The sequence below is a fragment of the Ixodes scapularis genome, unplaced genomic scaffold (assembly GCF_016920785.2).
Source record: "Ixodes scapularis isolate PalLabHiFi unplaced genomic scaffold, ASM1692078v2 PGA_scaffold12__126_contigs__length_90152505, whole genome shotgun sequence".
NCBI lineage: Eukaryota > Metazoa > Arthropoda > Arachnida > Ixodida > Ixodidae > Ixodes > Ixodes scapularis.
Window position 1 is genome coordinate 11,393,241 of NW_024609838.1, and position 13,123 is coordinate 11,406,363.

Here is a 13,123-nt window from a genome sequence, read left to right on the forward strand (position 1 = left end):
TCTAGAGAGAAGAGATAGTAAAAACGCATATTGTTTGTTACTCACATGTGAAAAAAAAAGTCATTTTAAGTTTTGTGGGCAGCTTTTCAGAATTGTATATGGATAATTGAACGCACGTTTTGAGGAATAGTCTGCATTATGCCAATAAGAAGTGAAAAAAGCCACTCCTCTCGGCTTTTTTTCATGAGGGGTAGGGGCAGTCCTTGTTGCTGGGCTGTCTGCCCCCTTCATTTTTTTTTGCAAAAAACACAGTGGCGCGATCTATTGGGTAGTCTTGACACACTTCCGGTCCGCGTATATCTTCTAATTTTTTTAGAAATCATTATTCCACGATAAGAGGTAATTATGCGTAAGATTGGCGCGTATATTTGATCTCGCCAAGACTGCGAAACCCTAAGTCTAGTTCGAAACCGGAAGTGTTTGAGGAATATTTGCGCACTGGCGCCACGACGTTTCAACTCTTGCGACTAAAGAGCGAATACAGAAACGCGCGGCTCAGGCATTCAGGCCGTTGCCGTGGAGCTTTTGTCGGCGCGTTTACAGACGTTTGCATGCAAGGTCTCTGCGCACACGCACTGTATACACACCTGGGCTCGGCAAAGGCATGGTCCGTATCGGTGTATGTGTACTAGTCACGTGGTACATGTGTACTAGTCTTTTGGCACATCTGTACTAGTCTTCATCCCTGGAAGATACTGTACCTTGAAGCGCGTTTGGTCGGACCTGGGCTGGGCGACGACCTTGCTTCGGAATGCGAAACCCGAGGACTGCAGGGGCTGCTCCGGGTTGTAGACTTGCATCTTTCCGTTGTAGTGGTACACGTACTCCTTGCCAACTTCGAAGGCTGCATGGTCCCAAAACAAAGATTGCCGAATTGATAATTGTGTGAAATGCTAACCGGCCTGTCAGTTGCATTTTTAATTTTTGTTCTGCCAATTTCTTTTTTGAAGGAAAGCTAAAACATTTTTTTTAAAGAAAACGAAAAAGAAAAAAATGAGTCAGAGGTGAGTTCTGACGTATGTTTATCCCGCGAATCTGAATGTCACCTTCGTTTTCCCTGAAGGCATAACTAAATGCGAGAAAACACGAAAAACCTCCTCACAGTCGTGACGCCAGGCTAGGATTTGTGGCGATAGGCACTGGGAAAAGAAGAAGATCGCCAGTAATAAAAGAGCTGGATCAGTTCGATCTTGGATTTCGTTTGACGCAGTCGGTTTTCGTCTGTCTCTCAACATTTGTGACCCAGACATGATGGCAGTGTGGCGATAGCCACAGAGAAAACGGAATCCAAGATCGAACTGATCCGGCTCTTTCATTTCTTTAATTCTTAAAACCCGACCTAGAGAAAGCGTACCATCAGATCCCCGTCGCTCCCGAAGACTTAAAAAAAAAACAAGAAAACGCAATCGTCACATTGTTTGGACTTTTCGAGTTCACCCGGATGCTTTTCAGTTTGCGACATGCCGCGCAAAGCTTCCAGCGCTTCATCGACGTCATTCTCCGCGGACTATCTTTCATGCTCGCCTTCTTATCGCCAGCTCATCCCCGGAACAACATCTACGCCACCTGCGCCTGGTTTTCGAGCGTTTCGCTGAACATGGCCTGATCGTCAATGCAGAGAAATGTTCGTTCGGCGTCCCGTCCTTGGAGTCCCTGGGCCGCAAGGTCGGGTTCGGGAAGAGGGAAGAGGTCAGCGCCATCTGACCTCTTCCCGACAAGGTGCGGCGATCACCGACTTCCCACGTCCAGAATCGCTCCGCCAGCTCCGCCGTTTTCTGGGCCTGGTGAACTACTACAGGTGGTTCATTCCAGGCTGCGCGGCAATCCTACTTCCCCTAGAAGCTCTCCTTCAAACTACCAAGGGTACAACAGCCACTCTTGTCTGGTCCTACGCCGCAGACAACGCTTTCACTACCATAAACGAGCGTCTCGTTTTTGCTACCCTCTTAATTCAAACAGAGCACGACGCCCCCTTGAGAGTGACGGCTGATGCTTTTGTATACGCAGTAGGAGGGGTGCTGCAACAACGCATCAGCAATGAGTGGCTCCCGCACAGTTTCTTTTCCACAAAACTTACACCAACCGAGCAACAGTATAGTGCCTTCGGCCGTGTACTCCTCGCGGATTATCTTACCATCAAGCACTTCAGATTCTTCCTGAAAGCACGATCGTTTGTGATATTTACAGATCACAAGCTCCTGACCAATGCCTTTAGATCATCTAAGGCCACATAATCTCCTAGAGAGACAGGACCTTTCGTGTTCCTAGCTGAATTTTCTGCCGACATTGAGCATATCAAGGGCGTACACACATCCCCGCCGACACCCTCAGTCGCGTCTCCGCAGTTCAGCACCGCGGTGTGACCTTAGGCGACTCCCTGATCTACAGGAGAGTGACGAAGAGCTCGACAACCAACGCTCTTCCCCCAACCACCTCCTCTCTCCATCTCGAGGACGTTTACGTCTCCCACTTGGGTACAACAATCGTTTGCGACGTCGGCCCGCGTCCGGACGCGAACGGCCTTATCAGCCCTTACCACTTCGGCGTCAGATTTTCAACGGCCTTCATGCTCTCTCACACCCAGGCACCCGCGCTTCTCAAGATCTAATCACGCAACGATTCGCCTGGCCTGGCATGAACGCTGATGTCCGCGCGTGGGCACGAGCATGCATTGCTTTCCAGCAAAGTAAGGTGTCCCGGTACACCATAACGCCTATAGCAAAATTTGCACTCACGGACACCCTCTTTGCCACCATCCACGTGGACCTAGTCGGACCCCCTACCGTTGTCGCGGGACTACCGGTACCTCCTAACCGTTATCCACAGGTTCACGCGCTGGCCGGAGGCTCGTACCATGAAAAAGATTACTGCCGAGACTGTCGCGTCCGCGCTTCTGTCCACCTGGATCTCTCGCTTTGGAGTCTCGCCGAAATCGTGACCGATTGCGGACGCCAATTCGAGTCGGCCCTTTTCCGAAGCTTGACAGCTCTTCTTGGCGTTGCTCACCTAAAGAGCACAGCCTACCACCCGCAGACAAATCGTTTCGTTGAGCGGTTCCACCGCCATCTCAAAGCCTCCCTCATGGCCCAGGCCACACCAGATAAATGGGCCACGTCTCTACCCATCGTCCTCCTAGGGTCGCGCACAGCCATAAAGGAAGACCTCAGATGTGCCACATCACATTTAGATTATGGCCCATCACTAGCGCCTCCCAGCTGAATTGTTCAGCCCTACCACCCCCATTCATGGCGGCCCCACGATGACTGCAGCATTGCCTATCGTGGAGGACTAAAGGGCTGTTTATACTCCAACGTCGACGAACGCAACGCGCGCCGGCGCAGACCGACGTTCATCGGTCATTACGTTGCGCCGAGAAGCGCCCGAACGATGGTGTTTACAGTCCAACGCAGACCAACGCTGGTCCAGCGCGCCCCGACGAACGGCCCCACTTTACGCATGCGCGTCTCCGTGGCAACCGCATCGTCTCTACGCACAGAAGGGGCGGTAGCTTGCGCCATCTAGCCTAGAGGCAATCGGTCAGTGTGGTTCGTCCTCGTGTTGTCATGACACGCTTCAAGACAACCATTCGGGGTAGCGGTTAGCAGTTAAAAAACAAGCATATTATGGTGATAACGAGTGAAAAGCAGCATTTATTTTCTCATAAATGCCACACAAATGTCAACAAAAAAAAAAGAAAAGAAAGAAAAAGCCCGATAACCTTTGAATTTAGCTGCTTGCAGGTTCGCCGGAATCCTGCCAATCGACTCCGGCGATTTCGCCGGAATGCTTCAATGAAATCTATGCACTCGATATTCCACAGAAACCTCTTTCTGACAGGCAGCCGGGATGTTATCATCATAGTAGACTTTCACGCTGACTTAAGAAATGGACACCGAAGAGAGCGGACGATGTCTAAATTACGCAATGTACGCGTTCGAAATTGTAACGCACTTTACAAAGCCTATACAAACAATACAGGATTCAGTCCAATTGTCACCGCGTACCGCTACTATCGTTTACAAGCTGAGACCATTTACAAGCTGGGACAGCCCAATTGAAAATTTCTGGCCGGCTAAATAGTTCAGAGGTTTCCGTGACCGCCGTTCCCGTACATTCGACGACGCTTTTTCGATCGGGAACGACTGCCAGTGAGTGCGACTGGCACATGATAATAAATAGCACACACATTAGGTCATGCTTAATTCTAATTAGCCCTACCTCTGGCGCGTCATCGAGCTTCCAGCTTTTGCCGGCACCCACACCACGGCCCACCACCACCGGCTCGTTAGGTCGATAGGCCTATCGAGAATCGAAGGTAGCGCATCCTCGGAGCGGTCCACGTCCACGCACACAATCGCTCAGTCAAGCGCACGAACGTTAAATACGCACACCAACACGGGAACATGACAACAGCACACGATCACACGGCAAGAACGACAGGTTCAGATCCCAGAAATGAGCATCTCGCACCACACTCCGACTGACCCCGACGACCCCGCCAACCGGATTCCCGAATGAGGCATTCGCGCGAGGGCTTCTGGGATAGCCCGCGTCGGTGGCGCCGACGTCCAACGTCGAACGTAGAGCATGTTCAAGTCCGTCGCAAGCTACGACGTCGCGCGTCGAGCTGCTCAGCGCGGCGCCGCGTTCCACTTGACGTTGGAGTATAGACACCCCGTTCGCAGACAGCGTCAGCGAGCGTGAACGAGCGCGTGCGCTCGTTGACGTTACGACGGAGTATAAACAGCCCTTTAGCCCGTCTGTTCGGTGACGTTCGCGCTACGCCAGAGCAAGCCTCCTTTCTTCCATCGCGACCTGCACAACAGTGGCTACGTGTTTTCACGCGTCGACAGCGTCCGCCGTTCGCTCCAGCCACCTTACACTGGTCCCCACCTCGTCGTGGAACGCGGCAAAAATAAACATTAACGCTGCGGGTTAATGGCCGTGACATGGTCGCGTCCGTTGACCGCCTCAAGCCGGCATTTGTTGAGAACGATGCGATCACTCAGCCGGCTGATCTTCACAGTGTGCAAGCTACCTCTAGCTCCACAGTAGCACCCGCGACCCGCATCAAACACTCCAGGACAGTTCACTGGGACGACTCCGTCTCCAAAAAGGGGGGGGGGGGGGGGGGGGGGGTTGTGCGGCGATAGCCACTGAGAAAAGATGAAGAAAATCGCGTGGAATAAAAGAGCCGGATCAGTTCGGTCTTGGATTTCGTTTGACTCAGTCGGTTCTCGTTCGTCTCTCCACAAATCTTTGGGCCGCCAAGCGCGTGTCGCTCGTATACGGGTAGCGAGTGCAATTGCAAGCTTGCCAGGTGTATTCCTTAACACCGACACCAGGCTCCAAAGATTCGCGAGAGCGGAGATTCCGAACACTCCTAATACTATATCACGCTCCGGGTAGGAGGGGCTTCGTCGGCACTTTGAAAATTAATTTGTGTAGCCTCCGTGCACCAAGTTAAAGAATAATCTCGATATTCGTGATCCTGGAGGCCAAATAAAGACGATTATGTGTTTTTCGTCAAGTACAAAACCGCGTCAGTTTCCCTTTGAGGCTTGTTCACATTCGGGCCTCTGCTTACGATCAGAGGGGCTGAAAACGGTTTTAAGCCTCTTGTGATTGCTTACGACCGCTGCGCTGGCGACTATAAAGCAGTCTCAGGAGGCTCATGAACCGGTTTCTAGCCTCTCAGACTGTAAGCAGTCGCAAGGGTGTAACCCAGTCTTTATTTAGACAATTTGAGGCGTGTTTTAGGTTGTTACTGATTACTCCTTTAAAACTATTTTGTTAAGGAGGCGAAGAGCTGCGCGGAATAGCTAAGCAGTGTCGATGAGGAGCTGGGATCGAAGATTTGTTTCGTGCATATTTAAAGGATTAGAAAACATATTAAAAATACATTTTTTAGCATAAATGAACAAGTTGTCATTCTGGGGAATGACAAATTTTTATTCTTGCATTCCTCAGACGTTGCGCTTCTCCTCATCACTCTGCCGAAATAAGTACGACAACCTCTATGACCATGTCATATACAACGCAACCCCGCCCCCCCCCCCCCCCCTCCCCCCAAAAAAAAAAAAAATTACGCATTGTTAAGCACCCAGTTTCCAGCCAAATGTAGCGCCAGCGGTTTTAACGTGTCAAAGTTTCAGACGTAATGTTTATTTTTATTCAAAAGTTGTACATGATTTCCTGAAATTCGCAAACGCGAACAACCCTTACAGATTGTTCGTGCCGCTCAGCCCCGTGTATCCGCTGGCTTTGTCGGCCACCGTTTTCCCAGTGAACATTTCGGAAAATTGCCCTTAGCTTTTGAAGGAGTTAACTGTTCCTTTTTGAAACTTCGACATCCTGTCCGGACCGCTCGGCGATGCGTAGTTTTTCTTTGCAAAAATACAAAAAAACAAATAACACTAAATTTTTCTCGGGGACGCCTATACAATAAGTGAGGAAAAGAAATAAACAGAAAGTCAGGGCGCAGACAAGCGGCAGAAGATTAGCTATAACAAAAAATTTGAGACTGAAGTTTGAGATTTTCTGTGTGTGCGTCGTCCTTTGCTCACCCGCAGTCTCAGGGTTTTGCTACGAGAAGAAGTAGCTGGCTTCGCTTATAGCAGGGATGGGCAGTATTTCAAATACAAGTACTTGAAATACGCATTTCAAATACTTTGTGTATTTTGCATTTGTATTTAATTACAAATTGGGTAATGTATTTGACGTGTGTATTTAAATACAAAAACGTGGGTATTTCAAATACAGTTGTAATTAAATACAATTTTGTGGGTGAAAATACATCACTCAAATTTATTGTCACTGTCCAGAGCAGGAAGAAAATTATGTTCTGCACCGAATGCAGCGTCTCTCAATCAAGCACCACCGTTTAGTGATTTTGTGATTACGGTGCTAGTCCAGGGCAAGAATAGTGACGAAATCGACGTTCACAGGCAGACTGGCTAAATAAGTGCCTGTGACAACTTGTCATGCTTTCCAGCCTGATTTCCTTCCATATTTTTGCCTGGAACATTCTAAATGCGCGGGTCGTTCAGATTTTCGTAACTGGTGCGAGTTGCAACAATAAAAATTCTCTAGCTGTCTTGGTTCTTTCTTGGTCTATACCAAAATGTAATCGACAAAAAACGCTACTTGAAGCTTTGTACTTTTTTCACCTATTATGTCCAAGCAGATTACATTTTTTTGTGATTATATTTCTATTACGTTGCTAGAGCCTCGCACACTAACTCCCGAGTGTGCGATGCAAAATTAAAATGAGATACCCAGAAACACGTTGCAGGTGCCCTGAAGTCGCTGGCGGAAATTTTGAGGAATGTATTTGGAAAAGTATTTGGGAGGAGACCAAATACATTTGGTTGTATTTGTATTTTGTACTTAAATGCTTTTTTGGAAATGTAATTAGATTTGTAATTAAATACCTTTTGACGAAGTATTTTGTATTTGTATTTCGATACATATTTGCATGTATTTTGCACATCCCTGGCTTATAGATACCTCCTAATTCTATTACTTGAAACATAATGTCCGTTTCAAACTCTTTATGACACACCTATCAGAAACGCGAAAAGGCAAAGCGAACTCTTCAGGCAAAGGCCCGACTCACCCGAAGCGACGGCAAGGAACAGGACGGGCAGAACGTAGGGGACTCTCATGACGATGCAGTTCCTTAGCAACTCGCTCCCATTCCCCGAGGAGTGAGCACTGAAGGCATCGTCTTCCCGGGCCCGCTTAAGTAGGCTCCGGACCCCGCATAGCCATTGGCCAGGCAAGGTTTTAGCTTTCTCTACCGATACAGACGATAGGCCGAAGTCACGTGACGGGCTAGATCCCACCATTCATTTCTCGAAAAAACAAAAAAAAAATCCGGGCAAGCCTGGGTTCACATTGCAGCCTAAAGTCAAGGCGTTTTCTGCAGTAATGTATCTGCTTTCTTGATTGTGACATGGTGTCAGTTCGGGGTGATAACACCGGGACACCCAGTGCGGCAGGGGCATACTTCTGACGGTTCCGCGGCTGAAACGGCGGCATCGAAAAACTTTCAGTTTCTTTTTTTAGAGAGAAATTTTATTGATAACGCTGAAGGCGACTGGGGATGTTGATTTGAATCTCCGTGTGGGTTGAATCAAAATGGCCAGTGTAAAACACCGGAAAATCCTCAAGGGTGTTGTCGCACCCTTGAGGGTCTAACTTGCTTGTCCCTGGAGTTCGTCTCAAAATGTAGCAAAATTGACCCCTTCCGCTTGCGGGCAACATTTACACCCTATGTCAGGGTGCATCTGTGCTCCCTTGGGGAGGCAACTTTACCTCTAATGAGGAGCAACAGCCTTTACATCAAGGGTGCAATTTCACTTCCATTAAGGGGTAATAGGGCATACTTTTGGGTGGAAAGCTTCACCCTTTTTGGGTGTGACAGCACATGCTTCAAGAGTGTAAGTTCACCTCTTCTAGGGGGCAATAAGTGTAAACCAGCTTACACCCTTCTGAAGCAGACTTTTCCTCTTCTGGAAGCAATAATTCCCCAGCTTACACCCTGCTGAGGTCAACTGCACCCCGCTGCGGTAAAATAGAGCTTACCTTTACAATGCAATTTTCGTTCTTTCGGATACGGTGCCTGGACGCGTCTTCTACTGGTGTGTTTACGGAGACCTTATTTTTGGTCTCTGTTTCTCACTGAAGTGTCACGTTGTCGGATGTCGCACCCCCAGCGGTGGCACGGCAGTTAAGGTGGACGTGGCAGACGCCTGATCCGCTGTAGCTAGCTCAGTCAGCGGACACTGCAGTCACAAGTTGAGGCACGTTGGGACGCAGCGACGACAGCCACACTTGCATTCGCTCATTTTTTTTGTCTTCTTCCCCGGCCCTTGGGGATGACCAGCCGCCAGGATTGCAACATCCGTCAGCATGACACTTCCGTTTTTGTGTTGCCACTTCTGGACCACTTCTGATACATGGCAGGTATGGGACGGTAAACACACCAATAAAAGCGTTTTAGGCACCATACTTCTGGGAGCAATATTACACTTTTACGGGATTACGTTGAGGCCTGAGCTTCATACCCCCCCCCCCCCCAAAAAAAAAAAAAAAGGAAAAAAAGCCCATGCATGCATTTGCTTTTCTGTGCACCATTCGGAAATCCAATGAGTGCAATAAATCAAGCGAAGAGGGCAAACGATGAAGCTAAAAACATATTTAGACATAAAAATAAAGTCTGCAATGAATGAAAAAAATGTAGTCCTAAAGGTTGCTCGACATCTCCGCCCAGTCGTAACTTTAGGTCCAGACATATTTCGAGCCCTGTTATTTAACAAGCCTTATCTGTAGATCTCAGTGACTGGTTCTCCAAGTGCTCTGTGGGAACCAAAGATACGGGCATTTTTAGGAACACCGAAAGAATAAGACACAGGTGAGACAAGGGACATCATACAATCTCTTTCAGTGAACAAATGAGTGTGTTGTTCCTTGTCCCACACGTGTCTTATCCTTTTGATATTCTTCAACTCAACAAACATGCTCATCAGTCTACATAAACATTTTTAGCGTGCCTCCCCCCTCCCCCCCCCCCCCCGTGGGAAACTTGTTGTTCCCTAGGAAAACTGTGCCATTGATGCACAGTATACTTCAGTGACTAAAATATTACCGAGAGGAGGCTGATATTTGAGAATCTGCACACACAAGGAACAAATAGTGTCAGGTGGAAGACAACTCCATCACATTGCTAAAAAAATCCAGGTTTCTGAAATTTAAGAAGTCCGAGTTTATTTCTCTTTTAGTTCATACGCTTTGGCAATAACAAGGTATAGAATGGGAATGCTGAAAACCTTCGTACATTTGTCGGCTATAGATGTGGAGTTTATCACAATATTTGGTAAAATAAAGTCACAAAATCTGGCACATATGAGAATATAAAAAAGTATGCCAGGAAAACATAGATAAAGCCATGAAAACGTGAAAAACATGTTATTTATCGCACGTGAGAGCAGAAAATGGCATCCACAATTAGTGGAAAAGATACAGGAAATGTGAGCATGAGTGACACACCGTGCCTTTGGTGAAAATGGCTAGACTATTGTGTAAATATATACACACAGAGCACAAAATATCACAGCCCAGAATTATAACATGGACCATAAAACCCTGTTACCTTGACTAGACTTCCAAACCATGAAAATGTGAGTTGTACTCGTACAAGATAAACAGTTAAATGTATGTAAAAATAAAAATGAAAAAAGTGTATTGCAGAATACGCAACAAAACGGCCAACGAACTATAGACATGCCAGCAGTATGGATCAGTCCAGATGACATTGAAGATCACAAACCACACCGCGTGAAAAAAAAAAAAAAACACTTTTACGCTGGTTTTGTAGGGAGACCGACAGCAAACTGTTTTACTGCATGTATAGAAGAGGCACATCTCAAATTAATGTTTCACTTAAAAAAAAGGTCGCGCACTATTTATACCTATGTGTTTAATGGACAAATCGACGTTATTTTGGGTTTCAAAAACTTTCGCACTGTAAATAATGTACAATTTCTTTTAGGAAAAATCATTTTAAGACATACCTGTCCTATCAAGGCAGTAAAAATGCTTACTGTCTGTGTTCCTTTAAGGGAAAGTAATCATCTTAACACTGATGATAGGATCTGTCATAGCCTGTCGACTGGCAGCTTTTCAAACACAGGTTCAGAGCATACAACAAAAAGGCTACCGCAAAAAACACTCTACTTATGTAACGCTTAGCAGACTAGTCAGGTGTTCAGAACAGCCTACGCTTAAGGGAAATGCGCGGGTATTTAACTTGTTTTTGATTTTTTATTTTTCGTGCTGAATTTTAGTATGCTAGTGTATTTTTGAGTAGTGATTTCAAATATGCATTTAGTATTCAGATAGCTTCACTAGATCCCAAGTTATCAATAAATTTGTAATTTTAATTAGGTCCTTCTCACGGCATCGTTAGCGTGAAAATCTAGAATACTTTAAGCGACTTATTTTTTGTGGGCTCAATATTTCGCAGTTTAAGTCAAAGCTAAAGTTGGGAATAATTCGCGGGTTCTAATTTTCGCGACGCGGTGGGATCTCAATGTAGATTCCAATGTATTTATATTTTACAGGAATTGTTCGCGGGACCTATTTTTGGCGAATTGTAGGCAATTTGCAAAATTTAGGGCCTCGCCCAAATTAAGTCGCTTAAAGTATATCAAAAATTTCTATAAAATTGCATTCATCAATACATGGTTCGTGCGGAGATGATAATTTTGTTACTTTATACGTTATACAATATTTTTAATTAATTAGTCTCAAAAAGATATGGACTCCCGTTTTGTGCAACCTGATTGCCAATGTTTTTTTTTACAATGTAATATCATTATATCAGGCTTAAAATAGCATTGCCGCAGAAAACATATCTTGGATGCAAAGGGCCCGTAAGGAGGACCTAATTAAAGGCGTGCAGTTCGAACGCTCCGGCAATGTTTTACTTTGACCTTAATACTAACAATCCATTCCTGTTACTTTAATAAATGTAGTTTCTTGTTTTGGAAACCCCGGCTCCGTGTTGTTCCTCCCGGATGGGCATGCAGCAAGGCAACCCAACCACAAGAGGGAACACGCGGATGTGTGGCAGGCGCTCTGCGCGGCGTAAACTGTCAGCGTCATCTGCTACTGCACAGCCCTTTCTCTAGGCGATCATTGAAAAACTCTTTGCAGTGGCCATGCCGAAGTTTTTCGGCGTGTGCCAAGCGAAAGGGGTGCGCAGCAACTAACGCCATGCAGCATGCATTACCTTTGGCACCCATTGATCTGTGCTAGGGATCCCGTGACTTCCAGCTATACATTGGCATGTTCCCTTCAAGATTAGTTTGCCGTGTAAATCTGCACTTGGCTTTAAAATATAAGAGATTACTTCTTCATTTTGTTTTAATCCGAGAGCAATCTGGTGCACGTAATTACCCAATGCGAGTGACTCAAACCAAGAAGGTACTCGATCACAATAAATGTGCGGCAGAATTTCTGTTCATACTTAAAGTTAAAAACAAAGTAAAGACAAAATGCAACTAAAACTGCCTCAGCAGGGGAGTCTGCGTTGATTTTCATGGTCGCAATCTGAACGTGGCTTGCCCCTTCTGTTGGCTTGGCCAGGTTGGCGGTGACGGCCACAGGATACAGCGGATATCACAAGCCTGAAACCAAGTACATGAAGAGGGAAGCATGTAAAAAATTGTAACGGGACACTGGGTTTTATGACTGTGGGGACATGAAAATAACACATTTGTAGCCAGCTCAGGGTCTACGTGCAATCAAGGGTGGATTTGGGGGGGGGACGTCGTTTTGATAACAATGTTTGGTTGTAAAAGTAACTGAAGTGGAAGTGTGGTCATGACGTTCACATCAACAACTGCAAGTTCAAAGAAGTAAGCCAAGCCACCAAGCTAGCTAGTGAAGAGACGCAAGCCGGTAGCAGTGATGGCTTTCCTAGCCCTATCTTGAGCAGGGCTGTACCACTAGATCCCACACTTGAACACTACTAAACATAGCTCACATACCAGCCTTGAAATGAATATGTGTAAAGATATGCCCTAATGGGTTGGCAACATCTCCAATAGATGAGTTGCCCTTTCTCCCAAGCGCCCCGGCGCCCGCTCGAGGACTTGGTAAAGGTGTTCCGTTGGCCCCGTCTCCCAGCTGCTCTCCGTATGGATCACCTTACCACGGCGTGATTGTCTTCTTAATTTTTATAGTTAATTTAGCGTCAATTACCTCGGTTTTATCGGTTCAAGTGCATTTTTCTTGATGGTAAGAGTACTTGTTCCGTTCTACGTGCTGCAGTTTCTGTATGTAATTCCTTCTTTTGCGTATATTTGATTATTTTTGATACGGGCATCGACGGATGCCAAGCCGCTTTTTTCGCCATTCCCGAGGTGAGTAACTGTTGTCACTACACTCTATCCTGCTATTAGCTTATTTATGTGACCTGCATACAGTTGCAAGAGAGAGCAACTGCATGCAGGTCAGGTCGAACGTCAGTGCGCATATCCTCGCAGTAAGCAGAGAAACGGAGTAGCAATCAAGCGAAGACCCACTGTGCTTGTATTTGGCCGTTCGCGCTCGC

At 46.5% G+C, this 13,123-nt stretch overlaps 1 protein-coding gene across 1 annotated transcript in view; it reads right to left on the reverse strand.

The window, feature by feature from the left end:
- The window catches only part of LOC8029797 (vitellogenin-6-like), a 32,338-nt gene extending 24,628 nt beyond the window's left edge, over positions 1–7,710 (reverse strand). The window contains 2 exon segments of the mRNA XM_029970560.3: positions 702–844; positions 7,619–7,710. Of these exon segments, the coding sequence (XP_029826420.2) occupies positions 702–844; positions 7,619–7,667 (192 nt within the window). The 5' untranslated portion in view covers positions 7,668–7,710.
- Between the last annotated feature and the right edge of the window lie 5,413 nt (positions 7,711–13,123).